Source organism: Rhinolophus ferrumequinum, chromosome 27, assembly GCF_004115265.2.
Source record: "Rhinolophus ferrumequinum isolate MPI-CBG mRhiFer1 chromosome 27, mRhiFer1_v1.p, whole genome shotgun sequence".
Classification (NCBI taxonomy): domain Eukaryota; kingdom Metazoa; phylum Chordata; class Mammalia; order Chiroptera; family Rhinolophidae; genus Rhinolophus; species Rhinolophus ferrumequinum.
In genome coordinates this window covers 18420767-18443982 of record NC_046310.1, presented here as the reverse complement: position 1 = coordinate 18443982, position 23216 = coordinate 18420767, and the positions used below count along the sequence as shown (strand labels likewise).

At 35.7% G+C, this 23216-nt stretch overlaps 1 protein-coding gene across 1 annotated transcript in view; it reads left to right on the top strand.

Annotated features, from left to right (window-relative positions):
- WDR64 (WD repeat domain 64) overlaps positions 1 to 21927 on the top strand; it is a 90473-nt gene extending 68546 nt beyond the window's left edge. The window contains exons 22-28 of the mRNA XM_033099668.1: positions 2798 to 2856; positions 5847 to 5956; positions 9660 to 9848; positions 12378 to 12483; positions 15724 to 15804; positions 16632 to 16739; positions 21844 to 21927. Coding sequence (XP_032955559.1) covers positions 2798 to 2856; positions 5847 to 5956; positions 9660 to 9848; positions 12378 to 12483; positions 15724 to 15804; positions 16632 to 16739; positions 21844 to 21927 — 737 coding nt within the window. The remainder of the gene's footprint in view (positions 1 to 2797; positions 2857 to 5846; positions 5957 to 9659; positions 9849 to 12377; positions 12484 to 15723; positions 15805 to 16631; positions 16740 to 21843) is intronic.
- Positions 21928 to 23216: the final 1289 nt, after the last annotated feature.

Below are 23216 nucleotides of genomic sequence, written 5' to 3'. Positions count from 1 at the left end.
CTCTAGATCAGGCAAATTTTGTGGTAGAATTCACAATTAAACCAATCTTAGCCTGGTGTTTCCTGCTTGGATTGTCAATTACTGATTCAATTTCTTTAATTATATAGGCCTATGCAAATTGTCTATCTTCTTATGTGAGTTTTGGCAGATTGTGTCTTTCAAGGAATTGGTCCATTTTACCTAGGTTATTAAATTTGTACACATAAAATTCATAATATTCCTTTATTATCCCTTTACTGCCCATGAAACCTGAAGTGATGTCTTTTCTTAATTTATGATATTAGTAATTTGTATTCGCTCCCTTTTTTCTTAGTTAGCCTGGCTAGTTGTTTATCAATTTTATTGATCTTTTCAAAGAACCAACTTTTGATTTCAATGATTTTCTACATTGATTTCCTTCTTTCATTGATTTCTGCTCTAATTTTTTTATGATTTCTCTTTTGCTTACTTTAGATTTAATTTACTCTTCTTTTTCTAGTTTACTAAGGTGGAACTTAGATTATTAAGTTAAGATCTTTTCTTCTTTTGTAAATTTTCCTGTAAGCCTTGCTTTCACTGTTTCCACAAATTTTGAGAAGTTGTATTTTCATTTGCATTTAGTTCAAAGTATTTCAAATTTCTGTTGAGATTTTTTTCTTTGACCTGTTATTTAGAAGTATGTTGTTTAATCTCCAAGTATTTGGGGGTTCTCAAGCTAAGTTTTTGTTACTGGTTTCTAATTTAATTCCATTGGGCCTTTTTATACACTGAAAACGTACATTTTATGATTTATATTATTTTAAATTTGTTAAGCTGTGATTTATGGCCCAAAATGTGGTCTATCTTGGTGAACATTCCATGAGAACTTGAAAAAAATGTGTATTCCACTGTTGTTGGATGAAGTAGTCTCTAAATGTCAATTGTATGCTGTTGATTGATGGGGTGCTATTGATTTAAACTGTGTCCTTACTGATTTTCTTCCTGCTGGATCTGTCCATTTCTAACAGTCTCAGTAGGTATTGAAGTCTCCAAGTATAAAAGTAGAGTCATCTGTTTCTTCTTGAAGTTTTTTACCTCAGGTATTTTGATGCTCTGATAGGCACACACGTTAAGTCGTTGTTACGTCTACTGGGAGAATTGCCCTCTGTAATATTATGTTAAATGCCGATCCCTGATAATTTTCCTTGCTCTGAAATCTTCTCTATTTGAAATTAATATTGCTATTCTTGTTTTCTTTTGATTAGTGTCTACCTGTAAATCTTTCTCTATCCCTTTACTTTTAATCCATATGTGTCATTATATTGGAAGTGGATTTCTTGTAGAGAATATACAGTTGGGTATTGTTTTCTAATCCATTCCAACAGTCTCTGTCTTTTAATTGGTTTATTGAGACTATTGACCTCTAAGGTGATTACTGAGATAGTTGAATTAATATCTACCGTATTTCTTACTGTTTTCTATTTGTTGACCTTGTTTTTTGTTTCTGTTTTTGTCTTCCAGCCTTTTTCTGTCTTTTGTGGTTTTAAGTGAGCATTTTATATGATTCCATTTTCTCTCCTTTCTTAGAATATCAATTATATTTCTTTTTTTATTAACTTCTTTTAGTGGTTTCCCCAGTTTGCTATATATATTTACATCTAATTCATGTCAACTTTCAAATAACACTACACCACTTCACAGGTAATTCAAATACCTTATAATAACAAAGTATTCCTAATATTTCCCTTTATGTCATTGTTGTCATTCATTTCAAGTGTTCATAAATTATAATAATCAAATACATTGTTGCTGTTATTATTTTGAATAAACTATTATCTGTTCATTTTTATTTTGTTTTCACTCATTCCTTCTCTTATGTTCTTTCCTTCCTTATGTAAATCTGAATATCTGGCCTATACCATTTCTTTCTTAACAACTTTTTAAAACATTTCTTGCAAGGTAAGTCTACTAGCAACAAGTTCTCTCAGATTTTGTTTGAGAAAGTCTTTATTTCTCATTCACTTTTGGAGGATAATTTCTAAGGATACAGAATTTTAGGTTGGTAGGTTTTTCCCTCAACACTAAATATTTCACTCCATTCTCTTCTTGCTTGCATGGTTCCTGAGGAGATGTCAAATACAATTCTTAGCTTTGCTCTTCTATATCTAAGGTGATTTCCCCCACTCCGTGGCTTCTTTATCTTTGATTTTCTGCAGTTTGAATGTAACATGCCTAGGTGTAGTCATTGTTGTGTTTTTTAAATTATTTTTTTCAGTTAAACTTGATATTCAATATTGTTTTATATTAGTTTCAGATGTGCAGCATAGTGATTAGACATTTATATAATTTAGGCAGTGATTCCCCCCAATTAGTCTTGTACCCACCTGGCACTATACATAGTTGTTGCAACATTATTGATTATATTGTCTATGCTGTATTTTCCATCCCCATGACTAATGCAAATTGGTAGTTACAAAATAGTCATTGTTGCTTTTTAAAATGTATTTGTAACTATCATTTGGATTATAACATGATTATCTCCCTAACAGTTTGGGCTCCATTTGGTTACTGTGTACTCATTTCTATTTCACCTATCCTGATATGTAGAAGAACTCTGAGTGTGTAAGGCAACCTCATCATGACTTATTAAGCCAGAAACAAAAAAAAGAATTGCTACATGTGAAAATTGATATGAAATTTCTTCTTTCAATTCTGGTTTCTGAGATTGTTTTATTTATCATTATAAATGCCTGAATCAAAATAACTTGGCAGTCTGGGTAGTATTTACTTAGACGATAGAATATCTAATGAAAGATTCCAATGTTTAAATTCTATACAGAAGGACATGTTATCCTTTTCAGTATTGGTTCCTTCCTGGATCCACCTCATGATGAAAAGGTAAGAACTTTAGTTTTAGTTTAATTAGTGAAGCAGCACATATTTAGCCAGCATTTCTCTGTACTAGACACCACAAAAAGACAGACATATCAAACTCCCTACTCTCAAAGCATACGTACTACTATTGAAACTTAAGCTATCTGACAAATAAAAATGGTGTACTGGTGGAAGGAAGGAATGAATGATTGAGTGGTGAGCCAGCCCTGGTCACTTTGCATCTACTTCATGTTTTGACTTATTTGTGAGAATCTATGCAGAAACCCAGAACTTAAAAGAGTTCACACATCATCTAGTCCACAGTCAGTTTCTATACTTGTACATCTTCATAAAAGAAAATTCCATAACCTTTCCTTGCAAGCCTAACCTTGTGCCCAAACATTATTTTAAAGAAAGCCTTTCTTCCATGTAGTCTAAATCCTCCTTACATGCAATGTAAATGTCACCATCTCCTTATTTTATAACCATTTAAATATAGTTATAAACTATATTTCTTGTGTTTTGTGGATATACAAATATATACATATATTATAAAGACTCAATACTAATTAAAGAGCACAGCAGGAAAGCATTATTTTATCATAGGCTTATCTCCTTTTAAATTAATATTTCAAATCCAAAAGGTAAATATTAGCTTACATAGTAATGTCTTATTTTTGGATTATAAGTGTTAACAGATGGATACATGGATTAGGATTGCATTCCTTGCAGAGTGTTTTAGAATGGTTATTGTTTCAGATATTATTTCATTTTATCTACGGAGTTTTCTTTTTGTTTCCCAGAATCCATTATAGTTTTTATAAAGTTCAGCTATTTAGCTTGAGTGTGCTTATCTTCACTTTACAGAGGGGAAATCAGAGACGGGCTTGCCTACAATCACATAGACAGTTATGATGAAGTCAGGATCAGAACCAGATTTCTCGTCCTCTACTCTAGTGCTCTTTCCATATATAACACGCACTGCTATCAAATGGAAAACAATAAGGTTCAACTTATGAAGCATAACATATATCCACAACTATAAATGTCCTAAAATTAAGGCATGCTGTGAGGTGAACAAAAACAATCATATAATTGAATCATGTATAGATAGAGGATTATCTCATTGTTTTAGATTATCTCCTACTTGTGATGATTCTCAATATTATATTAATTTTAACAGATAAAAATATGACTTTTTGCAAATGGACTTTCTATAAACTGGCAACCAAGACCTTTCAAAATACAGAGAAAATATTTAAAACAAAGTTATATAATTATATTAAAATAGAATAATAGTGGAATTGATTTTAAAGCATTTTTACCAGTTTAAAAGAAAATAATCTTTTTAATAACTTATTTAAATTTTCCCCATTTAGTTTTTTCTGTATTTGGACAATGTGATTTTCCAATTTGTACATGGCTGCCTATTTATAAATATACAACAGAATCTGGTTATAAGATCTCATTATTACATAGACTAATATACACCATGTATTCAGCCAGATTCAATTGTAAATTACAACTATGATGAAAACCTAATATGTCAGTCTATAAATCAGAGATTAGTCTGGTTCTCTTGCAACATTACTGTTAAGAAGGTACTTCATGGAGTACAGATATTTTAAGAGATAGTCAAAACCTGTCCACAGAAAAAAAAGTCATGCGTATGATTGCATACACATGCATACAGGAAAAAAAAAAGTCTTAGAACACTGTTTTCCTGATTACAGTTTATAATCCACTGTGGGGTTACAAAATCAATTTAACGAGTGGTAAGCAGTATTTTCATAAAAGTAGAAAAGAATGGAGTGGAATTAAATGCAAAAGACTAGAATAGACAATATCAGTGTGCATGGCATATAGTAAGGTTAAGCATTCTTTTGTGAAGGATACTGTAACTCATTTTAGGTGCAGGTACAGGTAATGTACGTGTGTACTGGGCCATGAAGTAAAATGCAGTTTTTACTATAGATACAGTTCATGTTAGAGAAACACTCACCTTCAAGAATCCACACCAAGGCAGAGAAAGAGCCCTTGGATGACCAGATGTTCTATAACAGTTTAGAGACAATAAGAAGTAGGAGAATGCAGAAGACTTCACCCTGGCTCTCTTTTAAGAAGAATCACAGGGAATTGAACCAGAAGGCCAAAAATTTAGAAGGAATTATGCCTAATATTTGTTACAGTGTAAATAAACAGGAGCTTTATAGAACTCGAAGCTGCGAGAAATCTAGCCACAAATGCTCCTAGGTAGATGACCCAGGAAAAGTAAGGTCATAGTATGTATCCATCAATAACAGAGGGAACATACTCTCAGGGGATGTGACCGCAGAGCCAGCTCCCCAGTTGACAACTCTAGTTCACACAATTTAGAAATATCTTCTAAGGCCTATTTAGGGGCTCTACACTTAAGAATAGGCCATATCCTGAAGTAGCATACCAATAATGCCTTTGAACGAGAATTAGCTGGGCCCATTTCTTTTGTTAATTCCTTGTGGTTATACAGTTATCATATATCACTGCCCCCACCATCCCCCAAAATAGCCAGGGTTATATCTGGATAAAATTTGAAAATAGCAAAAGTCTTTTTGCCAATCTCTCCTTTAGTCTCCACCTTTCAAATCTGCTTCCTTCTACTACTGATTGTACTCCCTCTTGGTCCCCCCCCACACACACACACACCCTTTACCCTAAGGCTATTCTTTCATCTAGTCATCTAGTAATCTCAACTAAATGAATTGCTAATCATCAAATAAATCATAAATTGCTAAAGACGCAAGATTTGTCCTGTCCTCTCCCAGGGATACATGTAGATTAACAAATATCTAAAAATGGAATTTTGGGTACTTTAAGAAGCAAGAATAGTGCTAATTGGGGTAGAGACTTTATCATCTTCCACAGATTTTCACTCATAATACAGGGCCTTTAATGATTTGTGGTTTTGCTCAAGATTGAATTTTGACCAGCACACAAACTTATTCCAATGTATATGCTTTATTTTTGCCATCTAGAAATTCAAGCAGCTGCTTGCCTGGCGTGCTCATTCTTTAGAAATTATTCAAGTTGTCTATGCAGAAGACAAGCAAGTGGTGCTTACTGCCTCCATCGATGGCTCAGTAAGGTGTGTGGCCTTTCATATTGTGAATTCAGCGTTTGAGTATGAGAGGAAAGAACGTTAAGCTCAAGTTTAAGTCTATGCACTAAATGCGATGTTGATTAGCTGATTAAAATAAACAAACAAACAAACAAAAATAGCACAAAAGTTGCTTTGAGAAGATGACCAGTGATTTGGAATTCTTTTCCATGCACAAGGAAATGAGATGCAATGTGCATCTATGTTAGACGGCATAATAAATACTTTCAATGAAAGTGATTTTGTAGATTTATTTCAAAGAATTAAGCAGGATGGATAGCTCAGAGAGATAGGCCCAAGCCCAGGGAAAACCACAGAAAGAAACACCAGATCAGAAATCATAAAAAAGTCATAGAAAAGAAAAATATTGAGAAAAGTTGGGGTGAGCTAATTATTTCAATGACAATGTGATTGGTTTTGCAAAACGTACTTGTTTTTATTTTTTTATTCCTTGGCTGCCTCACCTGATTCAGAGGGGTTAGCATAGTGCTGCAATGGAAGCAAACTGAGATGATTTACGTGAGGTCTGTGGTTGATTATATTCTCTACAGAGAATGGAAACAAACAAACAGAAAATCTGGAGTAGCAATTCTTATGCCAGACAAAATAGACGTTAAAACCAAGGCTATAACAAGAGACAAAAAAGGACCCAGTAAATCCACTTCTGGGTATTTATCCAAAGAAACCCAAAACACTACTGCAAAAAGAACATCCACATGTTCATTGCAGCATTATTTACAATAGCCAAGATATGGAAGCAACCTAAATGTCCATCAATAAATGAATGTATAAAGAATAAGTGGTACATATATACAATGAGATATTACTCAGCCATAAAAAGAATGAAATCTTGCCATCTGCACCAACATGGAGGGACCTCGAGGGTGAAACAACTCAGAAAGAAAAACACTGTATGCTCTCATTTATATGTGGAATCTAGAAAACAAAATAAACCAGCAAAACAAAACAGAGACAAACTCATAGATACAGAGAACATTTTGATGGTTGCCAGATGGGAGGGTGGTTAGAAGATGGGTGAAAAAGGTGAAGAGTTAAGAAGTACAAATTGGTAGTTACAGAATAGTCATGGAGATGTAAAGTACAGCATAGAGAATATAGTCATTAAAAATGTAATGACTATGTATGATGTCAGATGGGTACTAGATTTATTGGGGAGATTACTTTGTAAATTATATAAATGTTTACTCACTATGTTGTATACCTGAGATTAACAGAATAGTGTATGTGAAGTGTAATTGAAAAAGAAAAAATATTTTTTTAAAAAATGACTCTTGTCATATACAACTAGGTGAACATTGGTGCCATTCATTGAGGAGGAGGCACTAAAAGAGAAAAATATTTAGCATGTGGATGGATGAAGGAGAACTTTTAGAAATGTTGAGTTCAAGGTGAATCTGTGGGGATATGGTCCTATTTGGGGACAAATGGAGCTGCTACTTTATGAGTGGTTAAAATCAATAATATGACATTTTATTATTACGGATGTTTTTCACTATTCTGTCTCTGGGGTCTCTGTCCAGCTTATTTCAGCTACCTGTCATCAGAAATGTTAATTGGGTCACTTCTTACATTATATAAATGTCTAACCACTGTGCTGTACACCTGAAATTAATATAAAATAATATTAAATGTCAAAAAAAATAATTAGAGGCCGGCCCGGTGGCTCAGGCGGTTGGAGCTCCGTGCTCCTAACTCCGAAGGCTGCCGATTCAATTGCCACATGGGCCAGTGGGCTCTCAATTACAAGGTTGCCAGTTCGATTTCTCGAGTCCTGCAAGGGATGGTGGGCAGCACCCCCTGCAACTAAGATTGAACATGGCACCTTGAGCTGAGCTGCCGCTGAACTCCCGGGTGGCTCAGTTGGTTGGAGCGCGTCCTCTCAACCACAAGGTTGCCGGTTCGACTCCCGCAAGGAATGGTGGGCTGCGCCCCCTGCAACTTGCAAGGGCAACTGGACCTGGAGCTGAGCTGCGCCCTCCACAACTAAGACTAAAAGGACAACAACTTGAAGCTGAGCTGCACCCTCCACAACTAAGATTGAAAGGACAACTTGACTTGGAAAAAAGTCCTGGAAGTACACACTGTTCCCCAGTAAAAGTCCTGTTCCCTTTCCCCAATAAAATCTTAAAAAAAAAAAAATGAGAAACAACTGCTGGGCCCAGGTCGGTGCTTCAAAGAGACTGCGTATTGGCACCAATTGTGCCAAAACCATACACACACATCACATGTGTGCACATTCTCTGTTGTTACAAGCAGTCCCTGCTCACACCAGTTACCCTTGACTTGAAGAAATTACTTTCATGATTCCTTCAAGTGAAGATGTTCCTAGAGGCTCAGTTCAGAAAATTCTAGTTCTATTAATAGCTATCTCAGAATACACTTTTCTTTATAAGTAAGCCACGTTCTTTTACTAATACTAGCTGCCACTTTCTAAAGGGGTAGGCAATTTTAATACTCTAAATTTGTCAATAATATAATAATTTTATAACAGGAAAAAACGTAAAAGCTTAGCTCTGGGGCAGAAGACAAAAGGGACTAAGAATTCATATCTGAGACCCAGGATATCAGGCTAAGAGGTGGGATCAGACTACCTGGAACAGGAAATGCCACAAAACAAGGAAGCCAAAAGTTACCTACCTAGAGTAGAATGAATTTAGAGTTGTCCTGAAGTTAGTCCCTCATTCCTCTAACTTCTGTGTGGACAGGGCTGGTCCATTTCACTTTGGTAGTGGCTTTGGCAAGGACATGACATTTACATAGTGTTGGGGAATGTAAATATGTAAGGGATGTAGAATACTCATGTTATGCTCTCAGAACACTGTCAGGTGTAAGGAGTCCTGACTGGACACCTCTGCTCTGCCTCCTCTTCAGTGCCTACCGCTTGGGTCTGGAATACCACTTGGACTTTTTGGAATCTTCTCTGAGTTCATTTAGCTTGTCTTCCTCCTGGGTCATTGCAGCAGGCACATGATGATTGTTTCCATCATTTGCTACCCTAAGGGTGAAATCAAGATATAAAAGGAAGATCTTCAAAATACTATTTTATCTTTCCATAAGACATAGGGCACACCCTCCTGCTAATTACATTCTGTATTACTTTAAACCACGTGGGCTAATTAGAGTGGCCTCCTGGAATGAATTGATGGTGAAATAATGCATAGAGATGAAGAGCCACTTCTTTTTGCCATCCTATTTCAGAACTCAGTTGTAAAAATCAGTATGATGTTTCCACAATAGTCGGAATCATGGATGGACGTCGAGAGGATTTTAGTAATAGTAAAAGAATCACTAGGTATCTCCTACCAAAAGTTCTATTGATGCAGAAAGTAGACAGCTGAGATATAGCCCATTCTACATTCAGTCCTCATGGGTTCTGATTAGCTTGAATGAGCAGTGTTAGTTGGAGAAAAATCTGTTCCTTATTTTCTGGCTTTAATGAATGGAAGTACAGATTCATAAGCACAGATTCAAACTGACATTTCCCAAAATTGTTGTAGATTAGAATTCTAACTATAAAAATGTTTATGTTATGATTAGATTCGTATATTTAAAAGAAAGAGTCCTGGACTCAAGTTTAAAATTCTTAATGGACCAGTGAAAATCTAGATCAATAATAGAACTTCCACTGAATTCCTGTTTCTTTATTCTCCCTACGTCTGCCTTTCCTCAGGCTCTGGCATGCTGCCAATGGTCATTACTGTGGATATTTTGGACAGAGAAGGCTCTTCAACATATCACAGATAAGTGATTTCATTTTGCCGTGTGATGTTAATGAATATCCCATAGAAATAAAAGAAGAAAACAAGTTCACAGAGAAGAAACAAAAATATGAATATCCTCTGGTATTTGACCAGAAAAGGTAAGACCATTAGATTTACTTTAAATGCCAGCCAAGAATTAAACTATAATGATACTGTAACACCATGTTGGACATGGACAATTCAAAGGTGAAAAGACCAAAACTTTTCAATAATTTCACAATCTAGTGGAAGGATGCACAAAAATCTATAATTCATTATAATAGCACTGCCAAGAACAGCAATTCTTAAGATAATCACAGAGGGGCAAACAGGATTTAAACAAACAAACAAGACCACAGAGGCAATTGCCTAAGCAAAGGTACAAAATAATGAAAGACTATCATATAATCTTTCAAGGATTGGAATCCAGGGAGCAAGTAGAGAGCACATGGAGAAGACAAAGCAAGAAAATTCTACAGGAGCTAAAGAAAAATAAGCTCTTTTTGCAGGCCAATATAAAAATTTTAAACTTTACTGAAACCACTGTGAAAGCAGGTCTGAGGAAAAAGATAGTGAGTTTGATTTTGGACAGGTTGAAGTCTGAGATGCTTGTGGGAATATTTAATGAGCACTGAGACAGACTTGTCTGGAGCTCTCAAAAGAGGTCTGAGCTGTAGATAAAGATTTTGAAGTCATCAGCATAGTAATTTTCTCATTGTGGATAAGTCACTTAGGTCTTACGTGTAGAGTGAGAAAAACAGAGAACGAAGGGGGCAAAAAAACAATAAACAATAGCCTCTAAAGAGCTGAGCAAGGAAGAGAGACAAGTGAAAAACATTATGAAGGAAAAGCCAAGATACTGAAAGGAAAACCACAAATAAGTGGTATATGGAAATCAAGGAAGGAGAGTTGTATGTAAAATGGTAGAGAGGACTCATTTGTAAAACGTGGCAGTGAAGCCTCATAGGACAATAGAAAAGTAAACATTGGATTTGGCATGTTTGTCAGCTGAAGGGTCATTGACGAATTTAGAGAGGGTGATTTCAATGGATTGATGGATAACCATCATTGCAATGGTTGAAAAATAAATAGGAGATTAAGGTGTTTATAGTATAGATTACTTTCTAAGGAAGTCAAATAGCTCTGAGGTTTAAAAAGAGTTTGTTTCATGCATGGACTTACTTGTTTGTGGGGGAGGTCTGAGCATGCTTAAAAGTTCAGGGGAGGAAGGATAGTCCCCCAACGGGGAATAAAATGTTGGTGAAAAACTGTTTTGTGATTTGCAAAGCTCAGTCCTGGTTTTGACTGTGGTCGGATCCTTGTCATAATGAAAGAGATTGGTGCTCATCTGAGCTCTCAACATCAGCAAAGCTCAACCCTAGATGATGGATGTCTAAATGTCTAGCCTTCAGGGGACCAGACCTGCACAGACTGGTAACATCCAGCAGACCAAAACTGGGGGAACTGACTAAGTGAGTCCAAATAGGGAAGAAACAGAGAGGTTTGTCTAAGATAAAGTCCTTTCAGGGAAATCCTAAGTCAAAGCTGGAGAAACCCAATGCCATCATCTAGTCCAACAGTTGATAGAATGGCTGTTAATAGGAATTGCTAGGCTGAGTCAGAAGCCACACAGAATTCATATCAAAACAGAAGTAATTCGAGAACAATCAAGAAAGTTTCCAGGTGACTGCCAAAACCCCACTGAAGAGTTCAAGACTTGCTCTGGCTGATGAGTAAGGGGCACTGGAGAAGTCTGGCTAAAATGTAAGAGGTGGTGCACTAGAGCCAAAACTCATCAAGATATGCTAAGATTCACCAAGCAAAGTTGATCAATCTCCTTTGGGCAATTGCTGAATCTTGAACATCCATATACTTAAAATAATATATTATAATTTGTTAATTTGCATCTTTACTATTTTGTGAGTTTGCTGAGTATGAGGAATGCATTTCACGTATCTTTATTTCTCCAGTTCTTAGTTCAGTGCTTAGCACACAGTAGGCACTCAAAAGATATTTGCCAAACAAATAAAAAATGACTAGTGGAGAACATCACAAACAGAGGCAACAGATGTCATTGGTAGATACAGAAGTATGGAACAGTATGATATATTTGGGATAGATTAAATGTCAGATGTGTTCACATTATAAATAAATAATTATGTCTTGTGTGTAGGAAAATGGGCCTTCTTCTATAGAAGTACTCCATCTTAGGACATACTATTTATTATTTTTAAATGTTTTTAATCCTTGGTTATGACTTTTTAAATACATGCACAAATAAGTTTTAACTACAGTCGAATCTGCGCTGAATCCCACAAATATCAGGCATTGGTTTTGTACCCAATTCCTACTTACAGTTCTTTCCAATGGCTATTAATGAATTTTACTACATGGAATGTTCAGGCTTAGTAGAAATCTCTTTGGTTTCCCTGGAGGGAAATCTGGGAAGCCAAGCGGAATAAGACTTAAATGAAAAGGTAGTATCATTAGGGCTAGTGTGATGGGAGCCAGAGAATTTGGGACCCAAAACATAAAGGATGTAATGGGTACTTATTTAGTAGGAAGAGAATAAAAGGGGTACATGTATGTGTGTGTGTGTCTGTGTGTGTGTATGTACTTAACAGTTTTTCTTGTATCTTTATATGCAGATGGAAGAAAATGAGCTCAATGTCTTTGCTTTTCAAACGTGTACCTCCCAAGGCCTATGAAGTGGAACATGATTTTAAGTTTTTCAAGTCTCTTTCTTCTCCCAAGGTAGCTTTAAACAAACAAACATACAAGCAAAAACATTTTGTTTTTGTTTCCTGAATTTAGATATGTACCCTGTATTCATTTTCTATTGTTGCTATTACAAATTACTACAAACTTAGTGACTTAAACAATGCAAATTAATTATTTTACTGTTCTGTAGGTCGAAAATCTGACCTGGGTCTCACTGAGCTAAAATTAAGGTGTTGCCAGAGCTGTGTTCTTTTTCTGAAGCCTCCAGGGGAGAATCTCATATTCCTTAGTTTATGCCCCGCTTCCTTCATCTTCAAAGCCAGAAATGTTGCATCTCTCTGACAGGTTATCTGTGGTCACATGACTTTGACACAACAGGAAAGGTTCTCTGCTTTTAAGGATTCCTATGATTAGCTTGGGCCCACCTGGATAATCCACCTCAAAGTTCCTAACCTTAATCACATCTGCAAAGCCCCTTTTGCCAAGTGAAGTAATATCTTCACAAGTTGGGGGTGAGGGGAGTAGGGTGTGGACATCTTTGGTTGCCATTATTCTGCTCATCACAGACAGACACACTTTTCTTCAGTGCAGAATTAGGAGAGAAAAGTATACTGTTATCATTTTGTTTCTAACACTTCCGAAGAAAAGGATAGCATGAGTCTTTAGGCTAAGGTCTGGCATTAATTAAAATTGATTTCCTCAAGATCTTACACAAACTAAACCAAACTTACCTTTCTAAATTTACCTCCCGTCACTAACCTACATTTGCCCTGTGCTCTACAAATCAGAATAGTTGTTTCCCTAAGCCTTCCTCTCAGCCTTTTGTCCCTACAGTTCACCTGGGCTATCCTTGTTCTATCCATGACTCTTCTCTATCTGTCCAAATCCATCCTACCTTTGTAACTGACTAAGGATTAATATCCGCAACAGAGAAAGAATTCCTAAACATAGGTAAGACTAAAACACAGTCCAATTTTAAGAAAGGTCCAATACTTGAATAGATACTTTACAAAAGAAAACAATCTAATAAACACATGAAAACATCCTCAACCTTATTAGTAAACATGGAAATTCACATCAATAATGTTATAAATACCACTTTATACCCACCTGAATGACAAATATCAAAAAGTCTGACAATATCAAGGGTCAGTGTGCATTTAGCACAATTAGAACATTAATCTGCTGGTGGAAGTCACGGAAGTTGGTAGAACCACTTTGGAAAACAATGTGGCATTATCCAGTAAAGTTGAAAATAGGCATGCCCTACTAAGTATAAACCCTGGGAAGCTATTCAACAGGTGCTTAGGAGGCAGGTACAAGAATGCTCAGGGCAGTATCATTTGTAATAGCAAAAACATGAAAGCAGCCTAAACGCCTGTCAACACTATAACCGGTAAATAAATTATGGCACATTTATAAATTAGAATACTATGGAATGGTGAAAATAAATGAACTAGAATAACACTCACCTACATAAATGAATGTTTGAAACATACTACAGAATGAGAAAAGTTTTGCATAAGAAAATATATACAATGATTTCATTTATATAAAAGTCAAGAAGAGCCAAAATTAAATAAAATATTGTTTTGGCAAAAAGCATATATGGCAAAACTATATAGCTAAAAGCAAGAGAAATAAAAGCACAAAATTCAGGATAGTCATTACATCTGAGGGCTGGTGAAAGAACTGAGGCCAGAGAATAGTACATTGAGAACCTCAAAGTTGAGTGTATTGTTCCAATTTATAAAGCAGAGCAGCAGGTCCATGAATATTCATTACGTCATAATTCTTTTACAGTGTCAACTTCATATTTAATAAATATTTAACACTTTTGAAATGAAGCAATTTCCAAACCTTTCTGTCCCAATGGAACTCAGATAGCTTCTCCCAGAAGAAGGGTGACAAGCAGGAGAGACAGTGGATGTGGACTATAACAGAATTAGGTTTAATCTTAGATAAGTTATTTATTTATTTATTTATTTTCCCTTCTTCCACGCCCTTCCCCGCACTCTGGTTCAAGCCGTTATTTCTCAGTCTAGTTGTGTAGGACACAGCTCCCTGGCCCATGCTGGTATTATGAGCCTTGAGCTCCCTCGGCTGAGGCGGTCGGTCGCAGGTCATCAGTCAGCTGCTCACAGCAGCTCACAGCGGCTCTTGCCAGCTGACGGCCGCTCACACTGGCTGCTGGCCACTCACACTGGCCACCGGCCACTCATGGCAGCACACAGCAGCCCACAGCAGCTCAGGCCGACCTCTGGCTTCTCACAGCAGCCCAGCTCCAGAGAGAGCTGTTAATGCACAATCTTAGCTGTACAGGGTGCAGTTCACATGACACATGTGGGAATCAAACCGGCGACCTGGGTGTTAGGAACATGGTGCTCCAACCACCTGAGCCACCAGACCGGCCCAGATAAGTTATTTTATCTCCTTCCTCCTCAGAGAGTTGTTTTGAGAAGTAAATGAGAAAATGTATACCAGGTACAGTGTAGATACTCGGTAAATGTTAATTCCACTTTCTCCAAAGGCCCCAATCTCTCCCTGCTTCGAGCCTCAAATACGTTCACTTTTTGTATTTGAACGTATTTGCTCTACACTGAATTATTTGTAGACTGACTTTTACATCCCAACCGACACCACGAAATCATAAACTCCTCATGGGCAAAGATACATGCATAGCATCTTGTTTTGTTTAATAGGATTGAAATAGCGAAACCCAAAAGTAAGAATTGGTATTCACTTTTAATATTCTCTTTCAATTAGAAGTTGAATATTTTTTAAAGTAATTTAACTGAAACAAATAAATTTGGGAAAAACTCCAGAAAGGTTTTAAAGCTCTTGAAACAACTGAATACAGCAAATATTAAAACACTTTCCCTCTTCTTATCACACCTTCAAATTCTCAATTACTTGGTAAAATAACAAAGGTTTATACTAACATTGAGTTAAAATACCTTTCACTTAGGAATCTCTTATTTTATCAGCAATCTTGTTTTGGCCATTCCTTTGCATTCTCAATTATGTAATATTTTCTACTCACTTCTGCTAATTTCTTTTTGACATGTTATCAGTAATAACACAATGGTAGTAAATTACATTTGAGTAGCACTTTACTGTATACATAATCTCATTTGATCGTTATGAATAGTCAACAGGGCAGAAATTTGCCAAAGTCATGCAGCTAAGTGTAGAGTCAAAATTTGAACCCAGGAATTTTGCCACTTATGGAATGTGCCCTTTTCATTAAACATTTACTCCTCTGTTTCACAGATCCAAAGACAGGCCTTGGAAAGTTTCAGGAATGAAAACAAAGAGGCAGGGATTGTTTTTGGTTCTCTGCCTATATACAGGGTGAGTTGAATGTTTCGTGGACCAGAGTGGTTACAGAACAATAGGGCGTCTGACATCTCATTGCTGACACTGGGTTACTAAGCACGGTTGGAGAAAATGATACACTAAGCTGACAGATGCTTCCATAAACATGCTGTGTCGGATCACAGAGGTCTTCAGTTGTGTGTGTCAACGGCCTTGATCATCTGCCTCTGGCATTCCACACTGAGCCGCACCACAGGAAACTACTTCGAACTTTACCCTAGCTGCTCATCACCTACAGCATGAAATCCAAATGCTTTCAGCCTGGCACACAAACCTTGCATGGTCTGGCCTCTGCGTGAACTGTGTCACCTCATTTCTACCGCATTTTACCATGTACTCCAGCTATGCCAAATTGCTGGCTCTTCCTGAAGCATCACTATTCTCCCCTCTTCTGTGACTTTGTTTGTTTTGCATCCTCTGCCCAGAATTCACCCACCCGTTTCCTTCCAAATCCTTACTTATCCTTCAAGTCTCCACTCCAGATAACCTCTGTTTTAAGAACTAATTAATTCACCAAGAATAATAAACTGAAGATGAAATATTTCAACTTAATGTTAACTTATTATTTCTTAAAATGTCACTTCTCCTTCCCAAAAACATGTTCATTGTAATAGGTATCAAACACTTAAGTGACAGATGATGCTAAGGGTGAAGTATTAATATTAAGAATTAATAGTGAGCAACTGGGAAGGGAAGTGTATTTTAAAGCAGTTGGGACTTCTCACTCCCTACCTCCTACCCCTGAATTCACGTTACAGAAGTAACCAGTTTAGTATGTCTTACTAACTCTTTATTTCTTCTAGGTACCAAGCCCCACTAGTCTAAGACACCTTCCACTCATTGGTTTAGAGGTACAAAGACAGTCTTCAGAGGGCATTCCAGGAAAGAAAGGTCATGTTCAACACGAAAAAGTAAGCTGGTACTTAGAATTCCATGGTATATCCCATTTCTGTTTGGATTGTTAATCATTCTATTCCCAAAAACACTCTGGGCCTAAAATTATCTCAGTTCATACTCTTTTTACGTATATTCTGGGATGCGTGTGTTTTAGCTCAGTGAGCTGCAAATCATGAACTTATTGGACAGAGAGGAAAATCAAATAGGAACTCTGAGCCTGACAAGTGAAACTTTTATAGAGCCAATTTAAGGCTTAGGTTGTTCACTGATTAGTTTTAAAGGTCAGGTAATATGACATAATTTACCTGAGGGCTGTGTAATCACCCTTGCTTCTTAATCTCACTGTACCTACAGAATGGGACTATGACATCAGTAAGTTTCTGGCTCACCAGACAAGTCAAGAATTTCCCCCCATGAATTAATATAAATAACTAATATACAGTACTTTACAGTTTACATAGTGTTTTTATAAACTATTCCTTTGATTTTCACAATAATTACAAAGAAAATATTATAATCATCTTAGAACTGGGAAAAATGGAGCCTAAAGGGAAATTAAGTGACTTGCCAAAGATGACAGTAAGAATTAAGTTATAAGCTGATTCTCAATTTCATGTTTATTCTATTAACACATACAAGCCCTATCACTTTTCTACTAGTTCTAGAAAGCTTATATGGGCCTAACTTAACCTCTCGACATTTATCTAGTCATTAAAATAGATCAAATATTAAGAGGAAGATCTAACATATGGTAACTTTTATAAGCCATTGCATGTAGTCAGAAATGGAAGACAAAAATGGAATTATGTTAGTCATGGTTAATCTACATAATGAATAATCTTCACTCAGACAGAAAGATGGTTCTTACTGTCTGCACCAAATTGAACAACATAACAAATACAACTATGATGACAAAAGCTGTTTTATTTAATTAATATGGAAAACTTGACCATAATTTTGTTACCTTGCGCACTTAGTAAGAACATAAATGATTCTTGTTCATCAATTCTACCAATTATCTGAATAAGAATTTTTGGCAATATAATAGTTTTTTATAAAAATAATATCCTTTACTTTTAACTTTTTTGAATAATGGATAAAACACAGTGGTATAAATAATCCAAAACTAATAGGTAATCAAAAGACTATTTATTTTGGATTGTATAGTTTATATATTTTATGCCCCATATTTGCATTATTTGTTTTGCCTCATCTGATATTAAATATACTTTAGATTTTCTAAGTAAAAGAAACAATAGACCCAAAATGGAGTCACTTGTGCAAAGTTCCACCAAGACTTAACAACTAATCTAATTTCAGTTCAGTCTCTCCCAGGAGTGGAATTTTAAACCAGTCAGTCTGGAATTTCCTGATCAACACTAGTAAGACAATCTGCCTGATAAGACCCCCTCTCCCTGTTTTTTTAACCCGACAGGGAGGTGAACTTGCCTAAAATAATCCACTCTTCTAACCTCCTTGTCCTACCCTCCTTCTGCCTATAAAAACCTTCTATTTTGTACAGCTACTCAGAGCACCTTTTTATTTACTAGATGGCATGCTCCCCAATTCATGAATCATTTAATATAGCCAATTAAATCTTCAAATTTACTCAGTTGAATATTGCTACTTAACAGTACAAACTAAGGGACTGAAAAAAGTGGCTAAATATGTCTTAAACACCAGGAGGAAGACAAAAATGGAATTATGTTAGTCATGGTTAATCTACATAATGAATAATCTTTACTCAGGCAGTCAGAAGTTGATTGTATTACAATTAATTTTATCAGAGATCATGAAATACAATACGTATTTGTCCAAACACAAAAGAATATTTAATCTATCTGTTGTTTTAATAGATGCTTTATTTTCTATTAATTGCTGTGATAGGTCATTAATCACACAAGTCAAAGGGAATAGATATCTCCATTTACTTACAGAAAAGGAGCCACAAAACCATGATTAAACATTTTCTTTCTGGTTTAATGAAGAAAAGAGTTAAGTGTGGCCAGGGTGTTAAAATTAGTTTCCAAATAAAATTAGTCCTTTTCAGAAAATTGTACACTTAGCAAGATGACAATAAAATGTGAAAACTGGTAAAGATTAAAGCATCACTATGTTGATTATCTGCAATTTTAGGACCCCAAACAGCTAAGGTGGAAAATAGTGGATGAAATCAAATCAATTAAATACACATCAAGTGCCTATTTTCATAAAAAGCACTTCCAGGAAGGTGGGCATTAAATTACCTCAGAAAGTTTAGTGTTCAAATTCCAATAGTGTGAAACAAACATTTACAAAATACCTTGAAATGTTACTACATCAAGAAACTCACAGTATTGAGGGGAGAAACTCCTCTGAGCAGAGTCTAAGAACAGGTATCTTAACGTCTTTGACTTGTTATTTTTAAACAATAAAAATGCTGATTCCAAGTATTAATATACTTAAATTGTTTGTAAATCTTTTTAGAACTAAACAAGTTACCACAGATTAACCATACTACAGGAAAACATAAATCATAGCATAAGTTTATAGTTTCTTTTTAGTTTAAATGTGAGGAGAGCGAGAATGTGAACTTTGTGACATATAATCCACTTTCAAAATTGTAGAAACATATCCAATAATAGAAAATGATTAAGTTGTCTATGTAAGAACATCTAGACCTGCAGAGAATTTTTACTTGAGCCAAACTGATGACATTGCCAGGAAGCAAGATCTCAAATGCTCCAGAGAATGAGTTTTGTAGTTTCTTTTATACATTTGGAAATAAGGAGGGAACTTAGGGAAGATTACATGAAGGTGGGCAAAAACAAAGTACAGGATAGTGCACAGCATCATGTGCTCCCTTGAGGGTGGTTACTCCTTGAGGGGTCTGGAAAAGAGGATTACTTCTGGCATTTCAAAGGTGTGTTAATCTATTTACATAAGAACAATGGACAGTGTTGCTTAAAAAGCTTTTATTAAAGAAGTTATAGGCCTTGGGTATGACTACCCACCAGGACCTGCCTAATTAGAAATTTCTGATCAGATCACCCTGTGAGGTTACTTTCAGTCATTAAACTTGTACTGGGGCCCTTTTTCATCCAAAAGTGAAAGACAGTATACATGACAGCATACTCTATGGTTTTTCCAAGGAATATTTAAATACATGAAAAACTCTCACAATTTTGTTTTAGGTGAAAAGAATATATAAACTGTGAAAAGTTGATATGAGTGCAGCCACTTTAGAACAGAGCTAGGGCAGCCATTCCAGAGGAACTTCCTTGCACATCTTATTCTTTGAACTTTTGGAATGGCTGAATGGGGCCAAGTAACTTTTGGACTGGAACAAACAAACACTATATTTCAAACAACTGTTTTTAAAGCTAACAGGGAAGTCAAAATCCTGACTACAAGACTGAAAACTGAAAACATTCTTTAGAATTAGCATCACAATGTACAGCTAAAGAATAACTTAGTTTATTTGTACCTATAGAAATTCCTTCCTTGGCTTATTAGCACCGGTGAAAATTCCTTTCTTCTATTCATGTAATTATTCCCCTTTCCTTTCTCATAAATACCCCCTTCCCCTCCCCTTCCAATTGGAACACTATTGGGTTTCTGCCTGAATCAGTACTTCCAGAATAGCTATTCTCTATGATATCAAATAAATGCTCTCATTTTGGTCTTTTATTTTTAAGTTAACAAAACTATAACTGAGTGATATTGCTAATGATAATGGCTAACATTTATTTTTAAATTAGTGTACGAGGTACAAAAGTGAACATTTGATATGCACTCTTTCACTTAATCTTCACAACACTGTGAGGTAGTTATGATTGTCATCTCCATTTTACAATCGAGAAAACTGAATAAGTAATTTATCTAAGATCCCAAAAGAAGTAGATAATAGAGCTGGAGTTTGATTTCAGGGCCTGGACACTTAAATACATTATGCAATGTAATTCAGAGGTAGGTAAGTTGCTGGGCCTCTCTGGTCAGAATAACCATATGAGAGTTTACAAGTAGTGAACATTGAAGAAATTTCCCTTCCCATCAATCTCTCTGCCCTCAACCTGGTTTATTTTTCTTTATAGCTCCTGTCACTATCTGAGATTACATTATGTAAGAATTCATTTATTTTAATTGATCCTATCCCACTGAAATATAAGATCCACAAAGTCGGGAACTTTGACTAATGCTCTGCTGGAACTCTAGTGTTTAAAACAGACTGACACACATGTGATGTTCAAAGAATATTTGTTGAATGAAAGAATGAATGAGTTAGAAGAAGGAGGAGAAGGCAGAGGAGGAAAAGAATAAAACAATATAAAAGAAAGTAAGATCACTGCAGCTTAGAAAGTTGCCTCAGCTGTTTAGCAGATTGATCTAGGGAACTAAGTCTCCTACCTTGTCTTAGGAAGAAAGAGGAGCAGTCATGTGACCTGTGAGAGTGCAACCTAAAGGATCTTTAGGTGGTTGAATTTTGACCTTGGGCTTCACTCTGTCTTTTTCTTTACCTTATAACTTTACATCTCCAATTCCTTTTTTTCTTCTTTCTCTTTTCTTCCCCATTATAGACCATAAAAATCAAATTGATATGTACTGTAAATATTGGCTGAACATTACTGACAAAATTAGATACTTCTTGATCTGACTTTTTAACCCAAGTAAGTTTAACATTTTATATGTATGCCTTCCAAAAATATCCAATTCAAAACCAATTTTCATTACTCATTTGTAGAATTATCACTTGATTTTATCATCAATAAACTCTGATGATACTAATATAAAATATCGCTGTGCCTTACAACCACCTAGCGTCTTTGTTTTGTTTTGTTTGTGTTGTGTTTTGTTTTGTTTTCACCATCCTTTACAGATGGGGCAGTTGAGTCCCAGAATGAAAAACTGCCCAGTTAAGTAGTTCTATAGCTTCTGCTCTTCTACCCTTACTCTTCTGGAGTCCTACCTCCTGTTTTAACACATTTTTACCCTAGAAGCACACAGGATAGTTAAATAAACAATTATACTTTCTTTCTAGGAGAATTAAAATCTCTGCAAAAATTAATGGTGTAACTTGACTCTAGAAAATTGTGTTTGTCAGGTAATGCCAGTTTTTAACTGACACCCTTTATTCCACAGACACAACAGAGGAGAAGTCTTAAAAAACATTTACTCCCTCAAATAAATCTGGCTTCTTCCTTCTTCCCAGTCATCCCGAAATAAGAGAAAAAAATCACAAGTGGCTGCTGTGGTCTGGGCTACACATGAAACGGCAAGACGTGAATGATACTTCAGTCTTTATTTCCGGATGAAAATGAGGGTCCACCAGACAATGTCACCCATCTCTGTATCCTCGGGCCATCCTATTGATGGAGAAGATTGCTCGGGGAACTTAGGTGGCCTCGGCTCTGAAAACCAACAAGCTGCAAACAGCCAGGTGGCCATCTTCTTTCACACATTGAATTCCACTTAAGAAATATGCAATGTTCTTGTTTACTGTTACCAAAATGACAAAAGCATAAGTAGACCTAAAATAATATGGTCATAAATGACTAGCTTTTCACCTCCCCATATTGCTCACTCTAATTCATAACCAGAATTATTATCAGAATGTATGCAATAAGAGGCAAATTACTTGTGTACCATGCTATGTGGTATACAAGAATGTTATTATTAACAAGAAAAATGTGCCAGTCAAGCTTCTAGCTATTCTAGCTATTTCTTCAGTTAGGGAAACTTCATAGGAAAGAAAATGTTCAGAGTTTCTTCAAGTCCGAAGTTATTTACATTTAGCCTAGAAATGACTCCAGATAAATAGAACTTGGATGGTAATCTGAAATTTCTGGGTTTATTGTTTACTAATTCTTTTCTTGTTTGATTTTGGTACTTTGATCAAATGATTAATTTTACCAATGGGAACTCATGTAAAAAAATGAAAGCATATAAATTTGGTCAATATTAAATGAGATTTTCAATAAGTGAAAGGTATGAAGAAAGTATCAGAATTCAAGCCTGCTGATTGCCTGACCTAGGCCTCTTTGGGAAATGATTTAGAGATCTGAGTAATAAAAAGCATTCACATGTCAAGGGTTAGTCCACTTTCCCCAAAGAACCAGGCCACTTGGTAAGAAAAAGCTGTGGTCCCTTAGCATTTAATTCTACCTTTCCATTCTGGGAAGGCTTCTGTAATTCTTACAATCCCAGCAAATTTAGAAAAGTAAGGAAAATTTTTTATTCATATAAACTTTAATTACACATTTCTTTTTATGTTTATTTCTATGTATGTACTCATTATTGTTGCTCACAGGAATGTGATTTCTCCTACTAATTTTCTTTTTAACTTTTTTCTTCATGTATTTTATTTTTCAAGATTGTTATTAAAAATATAGCTAACATACAATATTATATTAGTTTCAGGGGTACACCATAGTTATTCAACATTTATATACTTAAAGAAGTGATCACCATAAATCCAGCAACTATCTCACACTGTACCATGCTATCAATATTAT